Consider the following 25,813-nt stretch of genomic DNA (forward strand, 5'->3'; position numbering starts at 1 on the left):
TTCACGGTTGACTTGGTCAAATAATGCGGCTGGAACCAAAAAAAAAAAAAAAAGTCAGAAAACACAAACGTAACCACTTATAATTCGAATCCAAACTCCCTCTAAGGCTCAATTAAAAAAAAAAAAATTAAAAATACGTTTTTTTTTTTTTAGAGATAATTACAACATGCTGCTAACCCCGCAGTTCGAACCATTTCTCCCCTAAACCCCTAAGCATTTTGTACATGGGGAGGTGTCAATTCAGGTACAAGACCTTTGACAAAAAATATGATATTTGATTATTTAGTAAATGAGCTAAATTCAAGCCTAACTTTAGCCTCAACTACTAAACAAGTCAAGTTCAAACGTAATAATGTGCTTATAAACAAACTCATAATCACGAGACTCAATTTAAGTTATATAATAATATATGTTATGTGTATACATGTATAAAAATATATACTTATATAAACTTGAGGTTATATTGTGTAATTTGTAAATAAGTTCATAATATATGAAATTATTATTTTTAATTTATTGATAATATAAATAGTCTATCTGTAGCAAAAATTATATATAATGTTTAACAATAAGGGCAATAAATAAATTTTTTTATTATAAATTCATAAACAAAAATCATTCTATCTAATTAATTCAAGTAGCTTGAGTTTGTTTAATATAAAAATGAATCAACCTTGAACATATAATATAGTTAGATAATGAACTCAAGGTTGGCTCAGATTCAAAATAAAATTAAGTGAACAATCCTTAACTTTTATTACCCGACTCCTCACTTACAACCTTAATGATAGACAAAGTGAACAAATTATTAATTAGGGTATTGGTAGAAAACAAAATTTAGCTACAAAATTTATTGTAACCTTAGACTACAACCTTACTCAATATCTTTTTATTGGAGGTGAATTTGTCATCATTGAATTACATATTCTTCTTATATCCTTCATACTTGCAAAATTTCTAGAAAATTAAAGATCAATAGCTATGTCATCAATAAATTATTTAAATTACAAATTTTTGTAATTTAAAATTATGCATAAAATATAAGCTTGTAGATCATATAATAAATAATATCCGATTGACACAAAATTTGACATGTTTATTAAGAACATAAAAAACATGCAATTCAACGGTTAGATTTTCAAAATAACAAAATTTAGTTACAAAATTGGTTGTAGCCTAAAACTACATACAACCTTACTCAATATCTTTTTATTAAAGGTGAATTTTGACAAATCCACAATTGGATTACATCTTCATCTTATGTCCTCCATGTTTGCAAAATTTCTAAAAAATTAAAGATCAATAGCCATATCATCGATAAATTGTGTTAAATTGCAAATTTTTGTAGTTTCAAATTATGCATAAAATATAAACTTATAGGTTATATAGTAAATAATATTCGATTGATACAAAATTTGACATGTGTATTAAGAATGCAAAGAACATACAATTTAACAATTTAATTTTCAAAATATGTGTTTATTTTAGAACAAAATTTAGCAATAAAATTGGTTGTATCTTAAGGCTACAAACTTACTCAATAAAAATTTATTGATAACATAGTTAGTGATCTTTAATTTTCTTGAAATTTTGCAAGCATAGAAGATATAAGAAGAAGAGGTAATTCAACAGTGGATTTGTCAACATTCACATCTAATAAAAAGATATTGAGTAAAATTTATCCTTTATTTTATTAAGACTACAACAAATTCTGTAGTTAAATTTTGTCATTTTCAAAATATATAGTAATATTTATTTTATTTTATTTTACAACTAAATTTTATCCAAAAAAAAAAAAAAAAAAAAAAAGCTGGTCATGCATTAGATTTCTCTTTGGAAGTTGAGGTCACTAGGCGGTTTTGGAGAGAGATTTAATAGAGGTAAATAACTAAATATGAAAAGCCAAAAACAAAAAGAGGTCCCACCGAGATTTGAACTCGGGTTACTGGATTCAGAGTCCAATGTCCTGACCACTAGACCATGGGACCGTTGATGACAAAGTGGTTACCTTTTTTATATTAGTAGAAATATTACCAGCACGTGCACAGAATTTAGACAAAACGACAAGTTACACAGTTTTTGCAAGTTGCTTGCTTTTGCTAGCAACTTGCAAAAACTTCCTAATAGTATTATTATATGATCCATGAAACTGAAAGTTGAAAACCAGCAACAAGCTTTGGGGAGATGTGGCTAAGAGGCTTCAGCAGCGTTCCGATCAAGGAGAAGAAGAAGTGGGACGCGCTGGTCATCGGCGCCGGCCACAACGGCTTGATAGCCGCCACTTACCTGGCGCGCGGCGGCCTAACGGTGGCTGTTCTCGAGCGACGCCACGTCATCGGCGGCGCAGCCGTGACGGAGGAGATCATCCCTGGCTTCAAGTTCTCTCGCTGCAGCTACCTCCAAAGCCTCCTCCGCCCCTCCATCGTTAGGTGCCTCCCCTAGCTAGCTCCTTCCTTTTTCTCCGTCTTTACTTTTACTGTTCTATTTCTACTTTCAATTCAACTTAACTTAACGTTATCCAGATCACATAGATTCATTTCTTTGTTTGGGAACTCAAAGTTTTTCTGACTTTTAGCTTGGTGCCCACGCTACAATACACAACCTTTGCTTACAATTTATTAAGCTGACAAGTTGTTATGTGTGGTTTCCCGGACATTTGATTTTGTTTATTGTGTGTTTGTGTTTTGGAACTGAAGAGAATTAGAGTTGGTGAAACATGGGCTGAAGTTGTTGAAGCCACTGTGTACATCGTTTACACCTTGTCTTGATGGGCGTTATCTTCTGCTGTGGCCAAACGACGACCAGAATTATTTGGAGATTTCAAAGTTCTCTAAACGAGACGCAGATGCTTATCCCAGGTGCTATTTTCTCACCTCATTTAGCCACACTAGCATTGTGCTGTGCATCATGTCTGTGCACTATGTCTGTAAGCTGATAAACCAGAGCATGTGTATCATTTTGGACGCTGTAAACTGTGATCAGTTTTAGTAGAAAGTAGAGTTTAAGATCTCTGAGTATGCTTAAATCTATTTATTTAAATGCTCTAAGTTGATGCCGCTAAGAATTTATAGATAGGTAATATATCATTACTGGGGGTCTTTGACTCTAGGATGCAAGGCCACGGATACACGGTTACAGATATGGGTACGGTTACTATACAGCGTTACGAACAATTTTTGAAAAATTATAACATGCAAATGGGACACCGTTACGACACAGACATGACATGGGTACGTCACCCCAAATAAAGTGTTTGTGCATCCTAGCTTTGACTATGTTCTTGTTAGGTCCCAAATAATATTATCACAAATATTAGCAATCCAAAATAACAATCACACAAAAACACAAATATTTACATGGAAAACCACGGTACAATTCCGAATAATTTCACTATTATCAAATCAATTACAATAATTCTTGTATATGTCTCACGGCTAAAGAAAAATCTCTCTTGTTTTTTCTTTGCTCTCACACACACACTAATTATCTCTTTCAAAGGCAGCAACGTTTTACTCTCTCCTCCTCGGCTATCTTCTCGAAGGCGGCAATCCTTTGCTCTCCCCTCTTTGGCTATCTTGTTGAAGGCGGCAATACCTTACTTTCTCCTTCCTCTTGCGTTCCTTTCAAGCGAAAATCCATTTTCTCTCTCTTAATTTCACGCTCTATTTTCCCTTTCCTATATAGATGACCCATGGGCCAAAGTCAAAGCCATCAAATTCTTTGTAGTATTGTCTATTTATAAGACTTTTTTACTATTCCCTCTTAAACTAGGAATACATTACCTCTTTAATAAGAAATTTATTCCCTCTTGAATTAGGAATACATTATCTCTTTAACAAGGAATATACTTTCCTTCCACACCAAGGAATAGTCTTTCTTTTCACACCAAGAAAACCTAAATTAATTTTTCTTTCTTCAATTAGGAAACCTAATTGACTTTCCAAGTCACAATTGGAATTTGGGGCAATTTCCCAACAATCTCCACCTTGACTCAAATTCCAACAATCGTCCTCAACTACCTTCTTTCCTCTTAGGATAGCTCCTACATTAATCAAGTAGTCCTTTTTTCCTCTTGAAATAGCTCTATCTTAATCAAAGCAATCCCTTCTCTTCCATCTTAATTCACACAAAGACTCATCCACTAAATCAACCAAGCTCTAATACCACTGTTGGTCATTTCTTTCACGACATTGTGTGCAACTGATCTTGACAGAGTTAATCGAATAATTCCCAATACCAATCTATCAAGAAAATTTCATTCTTCATCCTTCATAGTATCAGGTTTCTTCCCCAACAGAGGCAAATGCAACTTCTTCCCATAGGGATAATCTTTAATCTGCATCTTCTAATATCCAAAGTCTGTTTCATCAAGCTTCTCAATTCTTGAAGCCTTGCCTTATTCTCCGGCCATCGCTTCCACTCTAACCTAGGTTTGATACCACTTGTTGGGACCCAAATAATATTATCACAAATATTAGCTATCCAAAATAACAATCACATGCAAGAACACAATATTTACATGGAAAACCCTTTCTCTTGAAAGGAAAAAACTACGAGACAAACTCCGAATAATTTTACTATTATCAAATCAATTACAATAATTCTTGTATATGTCTCACGACTAAAGAAAAATCTCTCTTGTTTTTTCTTTGCTCTCACACACACACTAGTTATCTCTTTCAAAGGCAGCAACACTTTGCTCTCTCCTCCTCAGCTATCTTCTCGAAGGCGGCAACCCTTTGCTCTCCCCTTCTAGCTATCTTCTTAAAGGTGGTAGTACCTTGCTCTCTCATTCCTCTCATGTTCCTCCCAATTGAAAATCCATTTTCTCTCTCTTGGTTTCATGCTCTATTTTCCCTCTCCCCATATAGAGGACCCTTGGGCTAAAGCCAAAGCCAAAGCCATCAAATTCTTTGTAGCATTGTCTATTTATAAGACTCTTTTGCTATTCCCTCTTGGACTAAGAATGCATTACCCTTTAACAAGGAATCTATTTCTTCTCGGACTAGGAATATATTACATTTTTAATAAGGAATAGACTTTCCTTCCACACTAAGGAATAGTCTTTCCTTTCACACCAAGGAAACCTAAATTAATTTTTCTTTCTTCAACTAGGAAACCTAATTGACTTTTCAAGTCACAATTGGAATTTGAGGCAATTTCCTAACAGTTCTCCCATCCCATGAAATATGAATGACTATATATATATATACACACACACAGAATTGAGGCAATCAGAAAAAGTTGAGTGATGGATTCATCAATCATTCTCCTTTCTGATCCGCCTTATTCTCTTACTAATAATAATCATCATATTGGATTCTTGAAGGTGCTTGTTTTAAATTTATATGATGATGGCTGCCTTCCTCATAATGTTCTGTTAAAACCGATGGATTTGGCTTGAGATTCTATACAAAATGTGCGTAGAGCCATTCAAACTTCATGGGACTACCATAACATTGTATTTTTTTCTCACTTCTTTAAATGATGTAATATGCAAGAAACATATTTCTGCTTAGCATTTTACGTCCCATGCAGTGAATAATAGTGCTGATTTGTTTTCTGTACTCTAAGTCATCTTTTTTTTTTTTCTTTCCTTACTGATTTATAGATATGAAAGTCAACTGCATAAGTTCTGTAAATTCATGGATTTTCTTTTGGAATCACATGCCCCTGAAACTCTGCATGGGGATTCATATTTGATTGATTGGCTGAGGGATAAGTTGCACAAATCAGTTTTCTGGACCCGTTGTCTACAGCATGCTCTTTCCCTAGGGCAAAAAGATCTGGTGTAAGTGTTACCTTTTCTACTGACTAGTATCATTTTTTTTTTCTTATTGCTTCTGTTTATATGGGATTCACATTGTAAAACCAGCTTGAATTAGTAAACATAAACCCACTATAGCTCACAAATTGAATGTCTTTTAGGTTTATAATGCATTTTATATGATTTTGACAGGGACTTTATGGACCTTTTACTTTCCCCAACGTCAAAGGTTCTGAATATGTGGTTTGAGGTTGTCATCATTACTTTGAGTAACACTGAAGTCATTGTTATTTGTTTAGCATGTCTGAGATATTGGATGATGCTATGGAGTTTTATAATTAACCAACCTTGTTAATTCCAAGTTACTAGGAAAATAAGAAATATGACATGTTTCAGCTATTTGACCATGAAGGGCTTTCAAAAATTGCTACATTATGTTCATTAGGTAAAAATGCATATTAAATGAATTTATGATGATTATTGAGTGCTGAGAGATTTCCAGACTGTAGTTTGATGGTGAATGCAATCACCGCTCTCCAAGCTTTGGAACTAAATGAGTTTAGATATGTTTCCATATCAATTGTTAGTGTGGATAAAAAGCTTAAAACATTTAATAACATGTTCTTTTGATGAGCACTTAAGCAGAAGATTATTCTCCTCAAATATGATGTATTACTATTTTTGAAATTGTTTATAAAAAAAATATATGCCTGTATTTTTGTACAGGACTAAAATTCTTATGTATCAAATAAATATGCATAATCTTGAAGCTTCAGCTGCAGCTTCTTGATTTGTTGAGGAGAATGGGATTTGGGGTGAGGTGATGTAGGTGGATCCGCATATGCATATTTACTATCCAATTCTTTGTCTTGTTTAATGGGTCTCCAGCTGATTTTTTTGGGAGTTCGAGGGGATTGAAACAAGGGGACCCACTATCCCCCATGTTGTTTCTGGTTATGATGGAGGTCCTCAGCAAGATGATGAAAAAAGCTGAAGGGGCTGGTTTGCTTCGAGGCTTTAGGGCTGATGGTAGACGGGGTGGAGGGGTATGTGTCTCGCATCTTTTGTTTGCGAATGACATGATTCTGTTTTGCGATGCAGATGAGGAGCAGATTCTACATGTTTAGATGCTTCTTCTTTGTTTCCAGGCAGTGACAGGTTTAAAGGTTAATGCGCTGAAGAGTGAGATGGTTCCCATTGGGGAGGTTCCTAATATCCATATCCTGGCTGAGATTTTGGGATGCCAAATCAGGTCTTTGCCTATGACCTATCTTGGTATGCCATTGGGGGCGTCTCACAAGTCTCCTATTGTTTGGAATCCTATCTTGGAGAAAATTGAGCGTAAGTTGGCCGGTTGGAAGAAATTGTATTTGTCCAAAGGAGGAAGACTAACGTTGCTTAAAAGCACGTTATCTAGTCTTCCCACTTATTATTTATCCCTTTTTACCATTCCTACGCATGTGGCCAATAAAATTGAGAGGCTGCAAAGGGATTTCTTGTGGGGGGACTACAAGACACATTTGGTGGGATGGGACAAGGTGTGTGCACCTTTGAAAAACGGTGGGTTAGGAGTAAGAAAATTAACTACTTTTAATAAAGCCTTACTAGAGAAGTGGTTATGGCGGTATGGGATTGAGGAGACAAGGCTTTGGAGAAGGATTGTAGCCCTCAAGTTTGGGGAAGAATGGGAGTGATGGACTTCCAAGCTAGGTAGAGGGGTACATGGAAGTGGCTTGTGGAGAAGTATCCACATGGGATGGGAGGATTTTAGCAAGAATATTCGCTTTGAGGTAGGGGTGGGAGATAGAGTGAAGTTTTGGACAGATCAATGGTGTAGGGATTCTCCACTTAAATCGATTTTTTCAAGTGTGTATGGGATTGCATCCAATAAAGAGGCATCGGTGGCCTCTTCTCTTGAACGGTTGGGGATAGAGGAACGGTGAAGCTAGAATGTTCATTTTACTCGGAGACCAAATGATTGGGAAATGGGTGGTGTGGATGATTTTCTCCGTACCTTGGGCTCAAATTTACCTCCTACTGAGAATGGAGATCGTTTGCAATGGAAGTTGACAAAGAATGAGGATTTTGATGTCCGATCGTTTTACAATAAGTTGAGAAGCCCCTTGCCCATCATTTTTCCTTGGAAAGGCGTTTGGAAGGTTAAGGCTTTGCGGCGTGTTTCCTTCTTTGTGTGGACTGCTGTATGGGATATTATCCTTACAGGTGATAATTTGAGGGGTAGAGGGATGGATTTTGTCAACCAGTGTATCATGTGCCGTAGTAATGGGGAGACGGTGGATCATTTGTTACTACATTGTGGTAAGGCTTATCGGCTATGGGGTTTGGTGTTTAGATCTTTTGGGTTTTCTTGGGTCTTGCTAAGATCGGTTGCGGATACTCTATTTGGTTGGTGGAATTGGCCTGGAAAGCATTTGTCTAGCATTTGGAATTTAGCTCCTTTATGCTTGATGTGGTGTCTTTGGAGGGAGCGAAATAGGAGGACATGGAGAGTTCGGATGACCAGCTTTTTGCTTTTTTCAGTGACTCTCTGTTTGACTGGTCTAGGGCTTGGGAACTCAACTCTAGTGGTTCTCTCCCTATGTTCCTTAACTCTCTCTTGTGTATTTTCTATCTTTTCCTTTCTTTTTTCTCTTTCTTTTCCCTTTGTATTTTTCTCTCTGCCTTATGTTTTTCTGCATAAGGTAGTTTTCTTCAATATATATCTTTATTATTTATCAAAAAAAAAAAAAGAGCGTTAAATGTCTTTGTCAATATCAAACTTTCTTCTCTAAGGGTTATCAGTCATTAGAGCTACCAGTTTATGTTTTTATATTATTTTCACAAGCATTTTGATCCTTGTGTGAAAGCTTGTTTACTATTCACTTGTGCAAAGACCTTAACCTCTGGATCTAATGATGTTTGTCATTAATTTGGGTATCTACAGTCAGATGTGGTGAAGGCAACACTTGCAGCAGATTCTATTATTGGAACTATGGTAATACTTCTATTCTTGGTGCATGGTGTAGATATTTAGTTGTGATTTTTTCTATTTGAACACTGGGTCATACAAATTAAAATTTTATATAAAAGGAAACAGTGAGACCATGATTTTTCTTTGAGCTCTCCCCCCCTCTGCCCCCCTTTAAAACCTCACATAAATGTTACTTTTTACTCTTTTGATGCTCTTCAGTTTAATTCATCATGACATTTAGTCACTGATAAGTGTTTCCTTAAAATGTTTAGGAAATGTCTTCAGGAATTAGTTCCAAGCAAAAAACGTAGGAATTAACATGTAGGTTACTAGGAATTAGCACCTAGACATTAGAAAATTCCAACATAAAATTTCATTCATCAAGCCTCCCCTAAAACTCTTTTCATGGGGGCCTTTAAATACACTCCCAAATTGCATCAAATAAGGAAAGAAAATCAACTCATAATTAAATGACAACCAAATCCCATAAAATCCTTGAACTCAAATAAAGGCAATTCCCAAAAATAGTTCAACATCAAATCAGCAACAATTTTGGTTCAATGAAGTAATCACTAGTGTCTGCATCAACTCTCTCGAGTTGGGAGAGCCTTGAGTCCTTGACCCCTTCAAATGAGTTCCCACAGCCCATGTAGTGCTATTGCAGATTAAGGTCAAGGATCCAAGTGAATTTGAGTCTGGTCCTCCCTTTTAATGTCCAAAATAGTATCAATATGTCCTTGACATACTGATAGAAGCTTCAGTGAATTAGTCATAAGGTTTGTACTGGGATCACGAGAAGCTCATCAAATGGATCATCTGGGATAACTACTGGACCTTTGAATTTTCTTCCAAATACACATTTGGTCCAAACCATTTCAACACTTTGAACGGTTTGAGTCATTTGACACTATTTGTAGGGAAATCATTCGAGCCTAAGTGGAAGAAATAATCATCTTCTGGAAATATTATAACATGAATCAACCTGAACTTTATATTGAATATCATTTGTTTCAGATTGCTTACTGACCTCATGATTCTTTTCATGAACATGATGTGTATATGTTTCTACTAATTTAGACACGTTAACATGTGATGACAGTGGGAGAAGATTGAAAGGCTTCCAACATTTTACTTCAAACCAACTCATGCTTATAGACCTAGTGGTGCAATTTTCATATGTAAATTGACTGGCAATATTTGCCCATTGCCCTTTCAAGCGTTTCTAGGCTTATGATTCTTAAGCCCTTTTTCTCAGTTGTCTTTTTAGGTTGTACTAACATACACTTCACTCACCTTAGGTGTATCAAGACTATTCTCAGGGAGTTCAGCTTGAGGCGATACAATGCAACCTAGGTAGTTAGGATCCCCCTCGAACTTTTCATCCATGCCTTGGATGTCGTCGATGTTAGGTTCATAGACTAGTTCTTCTAGACTTTCCTCATTACACTTCTTTTTTTCCATCAATTAAGAGGGCTTTATTAGGGCACCTGGTTGCAACATGACTAAAGCCACATTTAAAACATTTGACTCGAGACTAGTTCAGATTGAGGGTTCACTACCCATCCCTCTTCCCTTTTCATCTTTACTAATTGACAACTACCAGGGTTGGGCTTTGACTGAGGTGGAATTGCTGGTGGTTTAATAGTGTTGATTCCTGGCTGGGTGCTAATTCCTAGGTTTTCCTGCTTGGTGTTGAATACTAGGTTTATCCTTCTTTTCTATTATTTTTATTTTCCCCAATTTTCCTTTGAATTTTGTGTTGCATCAAATTTAGTATCAGAGCATCATTGTTCTGCATCAATCTATCGTTCTATCCCCATTTAAAGAGGTCTATTTGAAGTTAAATACCATTCTAAATAATAGAAAGCAAAATTCACTGCAGGTTACTTTTCACCTTTTTTTTTTTAATATTTAATTTTAGTATTTTTTTTACATGGGGTATTTCGTTTATCAAAAAATGAGTTTTCAAAGGAGCAAGCTGTTCATATTTCTTTCTAGCAATTTATGTGAAATTTTAAAGTTTAAGCATATATTGCCTAAAATTTACTCGTGCTTTGGATTGGGTTATAATTATCATCTATTTGCTGGTTCAATGGCATTTTTGGTTGGCCATAATGACATAAACTTTAAAGAGTTGCAAGAACTATTTAACTCATACCATTGTCATGGACTTACCATTGTCCTTATACCCTTCTAAAACAATATTGAGGTCTCAAGGTGATTCATATTTTCATTTCCATTATTTTGTGCAGCTCAGATCTGTTTTAATTATTACAAAAACAGTAGTGGTCTTTTGACTGAATAAGAGAAATGGTATTCTATTTTTCAGCATTAATAAGATGGCCTTCTTAGTTTTGTTTCATAGGCAAGTATCCATACACCTGGGAGTGGATATGTTCTGCTACATCATGTTATGGGTGAAACCGATGGTGAACGAAATATTTGGTCGTAAGTATCTCACATGTGAAGGTTATTTACAGGACAATCAATTTTGTCATTTGTACATTTTAAACTAGCAAGCTCAACCTAGGTATGCATATATTTTTGTATTATTTTGTTTGAAAATTCCCAAATTATTTTGATTGGAAATCTTTGGCCTTGTGGTCCACATATCCATCTTAAATAGCATGTTATTTTCTCTTTCTGTTGCCTTTACATTTTAAAAAAAGAAATTATATTGGTAGTTGTGGTATCTTGGTTGATTTTACATTTTCATTTTGATTTTCACATTGTTGAAATGTCTCCCATTGCATGCATCTTACTGTTTATCAAATTCCATTTACATGTATGGTTGACATTCTTTGTAGGCACGTTGAAGGTGGGATGGGTTCTGTGTCTTTGGCCATTAGTAAGGCTGCTAAAGAAGCTGGTGTTCATATTCTAACCAATGCGGAGGTATGTTTATTAGAAATGTAATGATGCATAATCCTTTAGTTCAACTATAATTTTTCCTCATTGTGCGAGCGTGTGTTTTAACCTTTTATCTTCCATATTTCTAACTTTCATTAGTGGAGTCTTATACTCTTTTAAGTTTTTATTTTGATTAATACAGAGACAAGATATTAATGCTTATTTAAAATGTAACATACTTCTAGTTAAGCCAACAAGCTCTAATTGAAATGGTTTCCTCTCCCCCCATAAGAATGGGGTGGAGGGTGGGGTTATAAGATAAAGAACCCTTTGGTGCATGTGTAAATTATAAATTAAAAAAATAAAAATAAAAATAAAAAGGAACATATTTCTAGTTTAGCCTTTTTCAGAAATAGCTTATGTTCAATAATCTGGCTTAGTTTTCATCTCTTTCTACATTGCTTCTGTGTATGCAATAATTTGCTCTCCTCAGCTATGAAAATTATTGTCCCTTGACTTTGAAAATTCATCTCTTTGTCAGGTTTCAAAATTGATGATTGGAGACTCCGGCATAGTAAACGGGGTTAGTTTGAATTCCTACATTGCCTCAACTGAGCAATCTCAAAGCATTCATTAAACTGTTCTGAGCTCTATATCACTTTCATAATCTAGGTGTTGCTGACTGATGGGGAACAATTTTGTTCTTCAATTATTTTGTCAAATGCAACCCCTTACAAGACTTTCATGGTAAGAAAATTAAAAGTGCTATTTCTACTTCCTGACTGGGTGAAGCATTGAGTCATTGACACCAAATGTTTATTAAAGAAAGATGTAAACAAATGTCTTCACTAAAAATGGTGGTTTAAGTCAGCTTGTCAACTTTCTCTCATTAATTTTTCTCCCTTTTTAAGATTAAGCTTTTCTGATACAGGAGTTGGTCCCTCAAAATTTTCTTCCTGATGGTTTTGTACGAGCTATCAAGAACTCTGATTATAGATCTGTAAGATCCCTTCATTCATAACATCAATCATGCACACATGGAAAACTATTGAACATATGTCTCTCATATTTCTAGATCAATAAATATAATTAGTTCGTTATGTTTTATAGGGCTGTAAAATCTTTAATTTACTACTTTTTCTGGATTATTCTTTAGGTAAATAGAAAAGGAAAAGAAAAGAAACCAACCTACAAAAAGTGGCCTTTTCTATGTCATGAAAGTTGTGGCCCTTTGGGTAGGGAGTCCAATTTAAACAAATGAAAGCTCTCCATGCTAGTCTTCCCAAGCTAGCAGACATTTATGAAGATAATCTGCATTATAATAAAAAGGGAATTGCTGAAGAAGTGTAGTGTAACCGGAAAGGATAAAGTCTTGTGGTGTATGAAATGAATTTTCATCAGTAGTGTTGCATGTGTAGTACTTCCATGAGTTCTTGTTCTATGATGTGACTTAACTTAAAATGTCCTTTTTTTTTCCTCTTGGAGGGACTTCTTTCTTTTTTTCTATGTTTGGAACAGTTTGTCTTTGGAGATAATGGTATTTAATGAGTTGATTTTCGTTGTCGTTGACTGCTACAGGGAACAACAAAAATTAACGTAGCCGTTGATAAATTGCCTCAGTTCAAGTCTTGCAGATTGAATTATCCAGAGGTGGGTCCTCAGCATACAGCCACCATTCGCATTGGTTCAGAAAGGTATTCTAGCATGTACAAGATACACACACGCATGTGTAAAAAATCATTTTAAAGCTTATGTCCATTCTATGTGATTCCATATGGTTAATCTTACTCATCCACTGATCTGCTTGTGTAATTAGTACCAATCTTCTATTTGTATGTATCAATGGTAGATTTGAATCATTTCCCAGATTTCACTCCTAGGTCTATTGTGATATCTGGACTGGATCTTATGCATACCTTCTTACCTTATCCTCTTATTTCGGGTCGATATAGTATGGAGCAGATTGGTGCAGCATGTCAAGATGCTTGGAATGGTTTACCATCACGAACGCCTGTAATGGAAATGACAATTCCTTCTTCATTGGACAAGACCTTATCCCCACCTGGTAAGTAAAAAGGGAAAACTTCTGAAGTTCTTTAAAAATTGTATTGTTTAATTCAAAGATGTTGGTTTGATCTCCATGCCATATTAGCTTTTTGTAACAGAAAAAAATAAAATCCAGAAACATGCAGATTCTCTTGCAATAGATTCTCATACAAACTTGACTGAAGAGAGATTAAATGAACAATTGTCCTTGTCAAAGCAGCAATGTATTATGCGATGTTGATTAAAATTTCTTCTAGCTCATTAATTTTTTTCTTAATGAAACTAGAACTTTCACTATTTATGGTGAGAATTGAATGCGTGCAGTTTGTGTTGGAAGCTGAAGTCCCTAGAAATTATTTGCTATAAAGCTAACAAATACTTTTACAGAAGCATTGTTTACTTTCCACTCTGATGAAATTGATAGTCTTCTTTTGTGTCAAGGGTATATTTCCTCAAAATTATATGGGATCTCAATGTAATTAATTCCTTTTCTTATATTCTTACACTTCAGATGCTGCAGTTTGATGTACTGTCTCCATTTACTTGTAAAATAATCAACTCTGCATTTCTTTTTTGTAGGTAAGCATGTCGTTGGCTTGTTTACACAATACACACCTTATAAACCCTTGGATGGTAGCTGGGAAGATCCCATATATAGAGTAAGTTGCTATTCTACCTACAGGATTACATGAAATGGCATTATTTAGCACTTAAATTACTGATCTTGTTATTAATTTTTTTCCCGGGTGCAATGTTTAAATCATTCTAAGTGGTGCCGTACAGATTCATTGATTGCTATATAATAAATCCTGATAGGAATCATATGCACAAAGATGCTTCAACTTGATTGATGAATATGCTCCTGGCTTCAGCTCATCAGTCATCGGCTATGACATGCTAACACCACCAGATCTTGAAAGAGAATTCAGTCTGACAGGTCTGTGCAATTTTATGTTGACTACTGACATTATGAATATGTAAGTTTATTTGGCAAAAAACTTACATCTTTTCTTTGGCCTGTGGAAACAAATTACAGGAATTGTGGTTGAGTAGATAAAATACATGTTTTTGTTTTCTTGCTAGACTATGACAACATGTGACATAAAATGAATGTTTTTGCATTTTGAATGTTATTTACTACACTTTAAATATGTAACAGGGGGGAATATTTTTCACGGTGCTATGGGTCTGGATTCACTCTTCTTGATGCGACCCATTAAAGGATGGTAATTCTCACAGCCTCTGGAAGTTACTTTAGTGGGTGATCAAGAATAATTCAATTCGATATATGTATGCATCTTATATACTATGTCATGCAAAGAATAATTGCTCTTCTTCTGGATGCAGGTCAGATCATAGGACACCAATTAGAGGGCTGTATATGTGTGGAAGTGGATCACATCCTGGAGGTGGCGTAATGGGTGCACCTGGCCGTAATGCTGCACATGTTGTTCTTCAGGATGTTAAGAAGCGTTCTCGTTAGAAGTTCTTATATACTTTACTGATCTCTCTATGGTTATGGTTGCTTGCTGTTAATTGTAACAAAACCTTCAGTTAGAATGAAAATTTCATGGTTTTTTCCTTGAACCTTTGTACAGCATAGTATGTGTTTCTTGCTGCAGTTAGTTTCACTTGGTAACAATTCTTTGTAGCCAACTTTGAGCTCCTAGCTTCAGCTATTTGTAACACAGACGATGCCTCCAGCTGCGTGCTTTCTCTGCATAATAGGCTGAAGAATCTGTAACTTAACTCTCCTTATTTAAACGTAAAATACCAATCTTAAAAAAATGTGTTAATTAGGCATAAAATGTTCTATGCTGTTCTGTTTTCTAAATAAGAGAAGTGGGGAAAAAGAAGAAAAGAACTGATTTGTCCATGTCACTGGTGCCTAGATATATAAGACGTATGGTAAAGCTTTGATGTACCAAAACTTTCACCATAGTTTGCTCGTTGCTGTGAGATATGCTCGCAGGGACATTTTTTACAGCAATTGCAACTGAAACGTAACCCAGCTGTTCGCGTTTAATTTTGCCATGTAAAACAGAATGTGGTATCTTATGTAACGAGTGTGTGGAACACTTTTTTTTTTTTTTTTTTTGGTATAATGGGAGTGTAAATTCCATGTGTGATAAAGTCGTTACGTGCACCTTGACCAGAGATAAGATAATTTCTGGTGAAATGTGGTTGGCACGTAGCGTGGTGTTATGATATTTTGTGACTACAAGTACCATTTTAACCAATTGGACTCCTACCGTTTGCATCACGCTAGGAATTGAATCCAATGTAAACATCTCCCTTGCATTGACGGGCCCTCATTCCTCTTTCTAATGTAAACCAAGAGTAGGAATTGAAAGTTGGTTTTTTAATTGTCAATCTTTTTAACAGTGTGTTTGGTTGTAAATGAGGAGAAGAGAAAAGAAGAGAAGGGAGAGAGGGAAAAGATAGGAAAAGAAATTAAAAAGGATATGCTTCCTTTTTACATGTTTGGAAAGAGCGTGGGAATAGAAAAGCAAAGAAAATAATATATTTAGTTTAGACATATGTTTTTGCTTAAATACCCCTAATAAAAGTTGTTTTGGTGATGGATAAAATTGAAATTTTAGAAGTCATTAGCAGTAGGCTCCTTAAAATTGCAGGTTTTGTTACTTGTTTTTCTTCTCATTTCTGCCTAATTTGGGCGGATGAAAAAAGTGGACCCGGATGGATGCTCCATCCTTCCCTTTTCTCTTTTTTTTTTTTTATCTCGTATAATTTCAACAAAATTGAAGACATTATCATGTCAGCACAATTTCATTTCTTTTCCTTCTCATCCTCCGTTTCCAAACAAAGTGTAAGTTTTAGCCATTGAAAGCAATTGCACATTAAATATGTGCTCTAATCTCTACTCTTGTACTAATGCTTGATTAATGTTATTATATTTGCCTCGGAGAAAAAAATTTATTGAACATTTTTTATTTGGAATAGAAATGGCATAGGACAATCGATTTCAAAATACGACTGGTCGTAGTACGTGCTATGCTATAAGGGCAAAATAAACAGTTGTTCATTCCCAAAAAAAAAAATATATATATATATATATATATCAACAGTTGTTTATTACTCCCAAGTCCCATCCCACGTGTCAAAGCTTGATCTTTGTCAGTTGTCTTTTAGCCTCTTTATTCAAAGGCACCAACCGTCACTCACTCATTCTCTAAATTTAAAATCGTTGATCAGAGAAGAGAGAACACATATCAAATAAAACACTCTCTCCCTGAACTTCCACTTAGTACTATTCTTCTGAGAGAATGTGGCGAAGGTGCTTTAGCAGCAGCAGCAGCGCAACCGCAACGAGCGCGTTGAAGGACAAGAAATGGGACGCGCTGGTCATCGGCGGCGGCCATAACGGCCTAACATCCGCCGCGTACCTAGCACGCGCCGGACTCTCCGTCGCCGTCCTCGAGCGTCGCCACGTCATCGGCGGCGCCGCCGTGACCGAAGAACTCATCCCTGGCTTCAAATTCTCCCGCTGCAGCTACCTCCAGAGTCTCCTCCGCCCCTCCATCATCAGGTTCATCTTATTTCGCATCTCTCACTCTCTAAATTTTATGTTATAGTTAATTAAGCAACTGTGTTTATTTGCTTTTTTTTGGCAATGGAAAAGAGAGTTAGAGTTACGGCGACATGGATTGAAGCTCTTAAAGAGGAGTCCATCTTCGTTTACGCCTTGTTTGGATGGACGCTATCTTCTGTTGGGACCTGATAAGGACCTTAATCATTCTGAGATTTCCAAGTTCTCCAAACAAGACGCCGATGCTTATCCAAGGTCCTTCTATGCAATTTTCTCTTTCCTCTTCGTTATTATCTCTATCTCTGATAGCATGTTAAATTAGCGATTGTATTTAACCGTTTAACCATAATTCTAACAAAAATGACATAGAAGAATACATAGGAACGACTATGATTAGTTTATCAAGGAGCCATAGCTAATGCCGTAGTTTTGGGACTAAGGCTTTGTTGTTGTGATTTACAGATATGAAAATCAGCTAGAGAACTTCTGTAAATTTATGGATCCGCTTTTGGATTCAGCACCTCCTGAATCTTTGCAAGGTGTTTCATCTTTCAAGGATCGTTTCAAGAATGGAATACAAAAATCATCGTTTTGGGCTCATTGTTTGCGGCAGGCTATCACCTTGGGCCAAAAGGATATGGTGTAAGAGTTCTTGTTCTTGATATATAATCAGTGTTAACGAATTGCTTTCTGGTTATTTTTACAAATACAGTCATTTGTTGTGGTCAAGTGTATATGGATTCTGCCAATGTTCTTATGGCCCCGCTGGATCTGCGGCATCTGCCCCCTTCTGTGGGATTCAGTTCTTTCAAATTGATTAATTTTATGGTTTGGATTAAATATTGCAAATCTAAAGTAATAGCTAGTGCCTTGTAATTCAAAATTTTAAATGACATAGCATCATATACACAGTACATGGTTAGATATACAAGAAATAAAATCTTAATCCAAAAATGGACTTGCAAAATGGAGAGAATCCTAATTCATTTGGTTCTAGGGTCCAATCTCTTGAAAGTTCATGTGGATTCCATGGCTGCTTGATTTATGTAAAAATTTGAATTACAGTCTCAGCCTTTTTATGATATGTATTTCTTGATTTTTGACAGGGACTTTATGGACCTTTTATTGTCCCCAGCATCGAAGGTTTTGAATAACTGGTTTGAGGTTGTCATTATAGTCTTGATTTCTTTGCAATTTTATCCTTTAAATTTCTCGATTTTATTTATTAAGATATATTGCTTCCGCTTATATCAAAACTCAAAGATGATATTCAAATTTACTTCATTAACTAGTTTCAAGTATAGGCATATAGAAATCTCACTTGGGAAGGAATTTTAATCATTTGGATTGTTTAAATTAATTTTTAAGTATTCATTGACATAGTAGAGCTTTTCATTGTGTGTCATTCCTCATCTGTAAAGTAACTAAAGGATTCTTTCTTAAATTATGTGGTATGATATATTCATGTTATTGTTCACCTTTACTCATCAAAGTGTTCTCGTAGTGATTTTGAATATAGTCTTGTTGGGGGCATAATTGACTATGATAGTTTTCTGACGGGGTTTAAACCTTATAAAGTTTTAAGTCTATTGGTTCAATGAATATCTGTTACTGACTTTGATATTTATAGACAGATGTTCTGAAGGCAACGCTTGCAACAGATGCTGTAATAGGAACCACGGTAGGAGTTGTTATTAGAAAAACATGGAGAAACATTTTTTTTTGAGCATTGAATCATTCTTTATAACACAAATGGGCATGTGAACAACCTGAAAAACTATTTGGCACAATTTCTGCTGCATTGTAAGTATTAATATACAATTGACCTCCTATAATCTGTACAATAGGGGAGTGTCCATACACCTGGGAGTGGATATGTTCTACTTCATCATGTGATGGGAGAAACTGATGGCGATCGTGGAATTTGGTCGTATGTATCTCTAACAATGGCTTGACGTGTAATTTGTTCATCACAGAAACAGCATTGTAAATTTCCTTTGATCCTTTTCCTATTTAAAAGAAATCTAGATTTCATTGATTGTTAATAACCAAGTATGTCTTAAAAAAAAAAAAAAAGCTAAGTATATTTTGTATAATTGAATAGAAAAATGAAGCAGTGATATATGGTAATTCTAGTGTAACTGCATGAGGATAGTTAGAGGGCAAGAAAATATGGCCTATCATGGAGTAGAAATGTCACCATTAGCTTTGGAAATCAGAATAAAGGGATGCCAAATCCTCTAACTTGATGATAAAGAAACTTTATCAATTTGGTAAATACTAAAAATGTGTAATATTATGTGTTTGTGACTTACATTGACTTCAGAAAGCTTTTAGAGAGATTTGCAGGAACAATTGACCCTTCTACATCTTTAAATCATTATATATTTTTCTTAAGCTCGTATGATGTGCCCATTTGTTGGTCAAGATTAATTAGCACCTTTACAAAAACCACAAATTAATGCTCTCCCCTTTTCTTGTTATAGTTGGTAGTTAATGAATTGGGCAATTAGCCATCATGTTTAAATTTATACAAGTATGAGTTATTGCTTTAAGCTCCCTCTTAGAGAACTGGTGTACTTGAAAACCAAGATTTCTCTCCTTTTCTTGTTAAACTTGGTAGTTATTGGATTAGTCATCGTGTATGTATACAAGTAGGAGCTGTTGCTTTAAGCTCCCTATTACAGAACGGATGTGCTTGAATCTTAATATTTCCTGTAGGTATGTGGAAGGTGGGATGGGCTCGGTATCCTTGGCTATCAGTAATGCTGCTAAGGAAGCTGGGGCTCATATTGTCACAAGTGCAGAGGTATATGTGTCTGGAATCACTCCAGTAGCTTTCAGTAATGCATGTCCCTCTTATAAGTACTTTTAAACATTATTCTATAAACTTCAATTTGATATTATTCGGTTGCATCAGTGCAATTTTGTAGTCAGACACAACCAGGATAGGCATGGAAATGTTAGATTCTAGAAATTTAATTAAATTCTAAAAGATTTTAATGGAAGGTTCAAATCATTTGAGACAATGGAATGTATTGAGTTGTTCAGGAATTTACAACATCATGGAAATACTGTTCAGAATTAAAATTTTGAATTTGTACTTTTAAATATGTTGAGAGTTGCATTACTTGATGCCTTATTTGGGATATCAGCATGCAGAGCCCTGGTCCAATTGCCCTTTATGACTGTGAGTGCCTACAGAGGGAAAGACCTAGAGCTTGGGAAACTTTACTAAATAGTTACTGTAGTTGGATCAAGCAGTTTAGAAGGAACGATGTAACCTTCAAGCAGGTCCCATAGTGCCTCTGATTAAAATAATTTAGACAACAGTACACTGAACACCCAAATATTTTAGATGATAGTGATGTAAATGCTGAGTTTAAAGGAAATATTCTGTTAATTATCTTTGATTTAGGGATCCCCATAAAATAGAATTGGTGTAATTCACTGCAAACTTTTTTTCTTCATTGGTTTCCTTAATATTTTTCAGCTGATGCAGTTATACTTTATGTATTTGTCTTTTGCTACCCTTGATTTTTCATTTTTGACATTTAGGTTTCACAATTGTTGGTTGAAGACTCTGGTGCAGTGAATGGGGTTAGTTTTGTTGCATGGCTTCCCTCAGTGGAGCAGATTTAAAGCGTGGTCAAACTAATTATTCTATGCATGGCTAATATCATTTAGGTATTGCTGGCTGATGGTACACCAGTGCGTTCTTCAGTTGTTTTATCAAATGCAACCCCTTATAAAACTTACATGGTATTTTATTGACACTACTGATTTATTTTGAATTTACTCAAAGCATACACAACTGATGTTGTAATCATGAGAAAGGTATTTAGGTTAAATTTCTTATCCCCTCTGTTCTGCTTGGATTTTATTGTGATTATAGGTTTTGCTCATGTGACAGGATTTAGTGCCTAGAGATGTTCTTCCTGATGATTTCCTCCGTGCCATTAAGTACTCTGACTATAGTTCTGTAAGCTCCCTGTTCAACTGTATTTACTTTGACAGTCAAGTGCATACCTTCTTTTTTGTGTCACTTTGTCTGTAATATTGAAATGCTTAGGTAGAGGCAGATATACAGCAGCTTCTTGGGTACCATAAGCTATTGAAGAAGAATGTTCTAACATTCTGTAATAATTAGGATTAGATGATTGCATGAAACTTGGTCTAAATGTAATCTATGACCAATTGTGGGATAAGTCTATTAGATATATAACAGCTTCTTGTGTACTATAAGTTATTGAAGAAGAATGTTCTAACATTCTGTAATAATTAGGATTAGATGATTGCATAAAACTTGGTCTAAATGTAATCTATGACCAATTGTGAGATAAGTCTATTATGAACCTTTCAGTTGACTAAGATTTTGGTGCTCATACATTCTAATCCTGTCATTATTTGAAGTCATTGGGTTTATGTTACTTTGCAATAAGAAAAGATATTAGCAATCTATTGGCCTGAAGGATATAGAAAAATATAATTTGACTGAAACTAGGACTCTAATAAATGAAATTATGGTGGATACATAAAGGTCAAAAGAAGCAGGTGAACAAAATCCTCCAAGACTCTGTGTTCCTTAGCACTTTGTTATGCTGTGTAAAAGAATCTAATGATAAAATCCCGTATCACTTCATGAACTTGAAAGTCAAAATGCTTTAATCTTCTATGATTCTGGGAAGTATTAAAATTTTTTATGTCTGCAGAAAGTTTATGGCACTTTCTAACTATAGTAGCATCAGTTCTAGTTCATAGAAATTACCAAATGAGCCCGTAGGACCCATTGAAAGTTGTAGCAGGACTTGTTTCCCAGTACTCAAATTTACTTACTTCCTCTGTATGTGGCATCATCTACTGAAACAGGCAACAACAAAAATAAACTTAGCAGTTGATAAATTGCCCCAGTTTCAATGCTGCAAGATAGGCCATCCTGATGCTGGTCCTCAGCATGTTGGCACCATTCATATTGGGTCTGAAAGGTATGGCGTTATCTCAGCAATAATAATATATTGGTTTTGGATCCATGAGCTATTTCTCATATGTTCTCTGAGGCAATTAACTAAAAAGATGTTTCAAAATTGTTGATCACTAATTTCGGGCATCCAAGATTATGCTAATCCTTTGGCAATTTGATTTGGATAGGGTGAAAGGCACAGCTGACAAAAAATATTTGATGACAATGTTTAGATGCATGTCTAACCTGTTATTTCATTACACTAAACTCGTCTAATGCTTTTCACGTTGAGTTAATTTTTAGACCTTATAAGAGGGGGAAGTGTCCAGTGGACAATTGGCTCAAAATTCTGCTGGTTCTCTTACCAGCAACATCAAGCAAGGCGGAAATGCAGAGGGGGTTTTATGTAGCAAACTCAATAACTGTAGGAGTTGAGCTCAGAGTATGCTGATAGACATGGTGATTGTCGCAGTTGTGGAATAAACTTTTGTTGACCAGTTTAGTTAACATTCCTAACATGTTGTTTCCCTTCCCAAACAACTCTTAACATCATGAGAGTGAATTGTAAACCTTTCACTATAATGAACAGATTATTTGAAACATTTAGTTATATCATTTAATAGTGGACTACCTTCAAAAGTTGAGTGATCCTGGCAAATGTTCCCACCTTTAATTTTAGATTTCAATTCTGCGCCCTTTACCTCTATTTTGGACATCTAATATTTGAATGCAATTCCAAACTTTCTTATATCTGTTCTGCCTATCTTTTAAGTATGGAGGAAATTCACTCAGCCTGTCAAGATTCTGCCAATGGAATACCATCACGAAGACCAGTCATTGAGATGACAATTCCCTCTGTACTTGACAAGACAATATCTCCACCAGGTACTTAACTTTGTCTTTGAGGCAATTGTGATATCTTTTTCCTCTTAGCATTTTTCTGTATGTCATTAAATTGATGGGTTTTGCACACCTTCTATATTTTCTTTACCAAAATCAAAGTAATTGGAGTGGAACCTCAATTCTGAATTCACTCTCGTATTGTGGCAAACTTATGAAAAAGATGTCCATCAACTTATATTTTTACATTCTTACCCTTTCAGTAATTAGCTCACCCACACACGGATTTTCAGTTCAGCATTTGTTTCATTGGTGTGCAAAATGCATATCTCAAATTTTTTATATGCTTAATTTATGTTTGTATTTCTAGTTGTAATTTTCACTTAAAACTTTCTGTCAGCTGTAGTTGTTTTGTGTGTGTGTTGGTTGGGGTGGGGGGGGGGGGGGGGGGGGGTGGGGTGGGTGGGGTTGGGTTGGGGGTAGTTATTCAAAATAAGATGTGCTAGAATTAACCCCAAATGTTCTTAAATAAAAATGGAAGAAGGGATGGATTGAGTAAGTAGGATGGTCCCTATAAGCTTTTGTGTTAAAACCACTCTGGAGAACCATTAGTGTGTGACATGGCCATCTGTATTTGCTTCGTTTTCAATGATGTTATTACTTCTTCTTTTTTCAGTACTGATATTCTTTCATGTGATGACCTAGAAGTTGGGCATGATCTAGAGATTTTTTTATTCTCAAGTATCCTCTGCTTGCTCATTTTTCAATAGCAAATCTGTCAGAATCTTTTTGTTTTTCATAGGTAAGCATGTGATCAACCTGTTCATTCAATACACACCATATAATCCATCGGATGGTAGCTGGGGAGATCCTGCTTACAGAGTAAGTTATATTTTAGAAATTGGTGCATTGACATTGTACTGCAATTGCTTCCTCTTGCTTTATACATAAAATGTCTTTTATCTTTCAGCAGTCACATGTTCTTTTGTTTTCCCAATTAGAAAATTTTCACTCTAATTATGATTTAATTTGTTTGTGGGTAGCAGATCTTCACTGTTCTGACTAATCCTTGGAAAACTGGCAAATTATCTTCTTTGCAGGAATCATTCACACAAAAATGTTTTACCTTGATTGATGAATATGCCCCTGCATTTAGCTCATCGGTCATTGGCTATGACATGTTGACTCCACCAGATCTTGAAAGGGAAATTGGTCTGACAGGTACTTCATAACCACAAATATTGACCTAGGAGTTTTGACAGGATGTTCAGGCAATTAAGTTAGGGTCTAATTGGCACTATACAACCAAATAATCTTAAACCAAAACACAAACTCTGTTAGGGTTACACAAATATTTGGTTGCAGGGTTGGAATCCTAAACCAAGTTGACAGAGTTTTGCTCCAAACCTCCAAACTATTATCAGGCTACTTAAATAAGCATTCATGAATACTTTTTGTTACATGGCCTATTTAAAAAGCCATGTGACTTGTTTAGATGACTTAATCATCTAAAAAAAATACACATGCATGGTCATTTGAACCATCTAAATAATGTTAAACAAGTACTAGCACTAAATCAGCAAAAATTTAGTTCACAGAAATATAAGTTTATAAGACTTTGTTGTTATTGTTGGGACAAAAATGCTTGATAATTTGTTTACTTTGTGACTATTCTCATAAATTAACCAAGCTGCTTATCATACAATTTTATAAAGATACTGTTTCTTAAACCATTCTAACCTAAAATGATGTTTAACAGGAGGGAATATCTTCCATGGTGCTATGGGTTTGGATTCTCTCTTTCTCATGCGGCCGGTAAAAGGATGGTAATTCATAAAAGCATATAGATGTTTACAATTAAAATCATCATAGAAATTTGTCTTTTTCTTGCCATTCTTTCTTACATAGTTTGATAGTTACATGGGGAAGTATTGAAATCTAATTTGATTTGTGATTTTGGGAACGAAGGTCAAATTATAGGACTCCACTCCAAGGGCTGTACTTGTGTGGGAGCGGGGCCCATCCTGGTGGTGGTGTGATGGGTGCACCTGGGCGTAATGCTGCACAGCTAGTTCTTCAAGATGTCAACAAATCATAAGATTGATATATTAAAATTCCCCTGCCATATGGTCTGAACTGAGCTTATAAAAAAACAAAAACAAAAATTTGAAGGCTTTTTCCTATTTCCTTTTTATTCTTTTAGTGGGATTTGTTTTACTATTAGTTATTTTATGAATCGGCACCATCTTTTCCTTGCTATCTTTATAAACGTCAGACCACCCAGGCTTTCTGTTTCCCCTCACATGTAGACAAATAGATTGGAGCTTTTACAAAGCTAACTTATAAAAGTTGGTTTTTCGAAAGCTATAGTTGATTGGGTCCATTAACGAATGCTGAAGTGGGAGTTGGTCAATATTCAATTAAAGAGGTATTTGTTTATTTGCTTTTAATACTTTTCGATGTAATGGGACTTTCTCAAATCCTCCATAATGAGTGCAATTGAGCACCTTATTACATATTTTGATTGATTGTATTTCTTGAGTTAAGTGGGTAACCTGGAGTAGAAGGAGAAAAAAATTCATACCCTTGTAGAAACCTATTCACAAATGTCTATTAAGCATTGTGCATCTGAATTGTAGTATTTATTGTTGCTATGTTTTTATTGAGTCACATCAATATAACATTTTGGTCCATTTAGTTTGTTTCGGTCCACTTTGGTCAATTTGGTCTATATTGGTCCACTTCAGTCCAAATCAGACTATTTGGGTCTATTTCAGTCTATTCAATCCACTTTGGTTCATTCCCATGTGGTTCATTTCAAATCGCTTG

General features: G+C 35.3%; 2 protein-coding genes and 1 non-coding gene across 7 annotated transcripts; 2 read left to right on the plus strand and 1 right to left on the minus strand.

The window, feature by feature from the left end:
• Positions 1–1,916: 1,916 nt before the first annotated feature.
• Positions 1,917–1,988, minus strand: TRNAQ-CUG (transfer RNA glutamine (anticodon CUG)). The gene has a single exon. It is a non-coding gene; the product is annotated as a tRNA-Gln (tRNA).
• A 128-nt stretch (positions 1,989–2,116) lies between these two features.
• Positions 2,117–15,221, plus strand: LOC126732532 (uncharacterized). 3 transcript variants are annotated; one of them, XM_050435442.1, is made up of 16 exons: positions 2,121–2,429; positions 2,697–2,858; positions 5,612–5,791; positions 5,960–6,017; positions 8,712–8,762; positions 11,104–11,186; positions 11,546–11,633; positions 12,130–12,171; positions 12,261–12,335; positions 12,520–12,588; positions 13,167–13,282; positions 13,541–13,653; positions 14,214–14,293; positions 14,451–14,571; positions 14,794–14,860; positions 14,982–15,221. In XM_050435442.1, exons 1-16 carry the CDS (start codon positions 2,185–2,187, stop codon positions 15,115–15,117), a joined length of 1,686 nt encoding a protein of 561 aa, XP_050291399.1. In that variant the 5' UTR covers positions 2,121–2,184; the 3' UTR covers positions 15,118–15,221. The 3 variants fall into 3 exon arrangements, with proteins under 3 accessions (XP_050291401.1, XP_050291399.1, XP_050291400.1); XM_050435444.1 differs by lacking the exons at positions 14,794–14,860; positions 14,982–15,221 and having other exon boundaries at positions 2,117–2,429; positions 14,405–14,534; XM_050435443.1 differs by lacking the exons at positions 5,960–6,017; positions 8,712–8,762; positions 11,104–11,186 and having other exon boundaries at positions 2,122–2,429.
• Positions 15,222–16,886: 1,665 nt separating this feature from the next.
• Positions 16,887–25,423, plus strand: LOC126732535 (uncharacterized). Of its 3 annotated transcripts, XM_050435448.1 has the most exons (16): positions 16,887–17,184; positions 17,278–17,439; positions 17,647–17,826; positions 18,291–18,348; positions 18,815–18,865; positions 19,032–19,114; positions 19,906–19,993; positions 20,743–20,784; positions 20,872–20,946; positions 21,098–21,166; positions 22,054–22,169; positions 22,917–23,029; positions 23,787–23,866; positions 24,085–24,205; positions 24,744–24,810; positions 24,953–25,423. In XM_050435448.1, the coding sequence occupies exons 1-16, from the start codon at positions 16,922–16,924 to the stop codon at positions 25,080–25,082; spliced, it is 1,698 nt and encodes a 565-aa protein (XP_050291405.1). In that variant the 5' UTR covers positions 16,887–16,921; the 3' UTR covers positions 25,083–25,423. The 3 variants fall into 3 exon arrangements, with proteins under 3 accessions (XP_050291405.1, XP_050291407.1, XP_050291408.1); XM_050435450.1 differs by lacking the exon at positions 20,743–20,784; XM_050435451.1 differs by lacking the exon at positions 17,647–17,826.
• Positions 25,424–25,813: the final 390 nt, after the last annotated feature.

Source organism: Quercus robur, chromosome 6 (genome assembly GCF_932294415.1).
Source record: "Quercus robur chromosome 6, dhQueRobu3.1, whole genome shotgun sequence".
Classification (NCBI taxonomy): Eukaryota; Viridiplantae; Streptophyta; class Magnoliopsida; order Fagales; family Fagaceae; genus Quercus; species Quercus robur.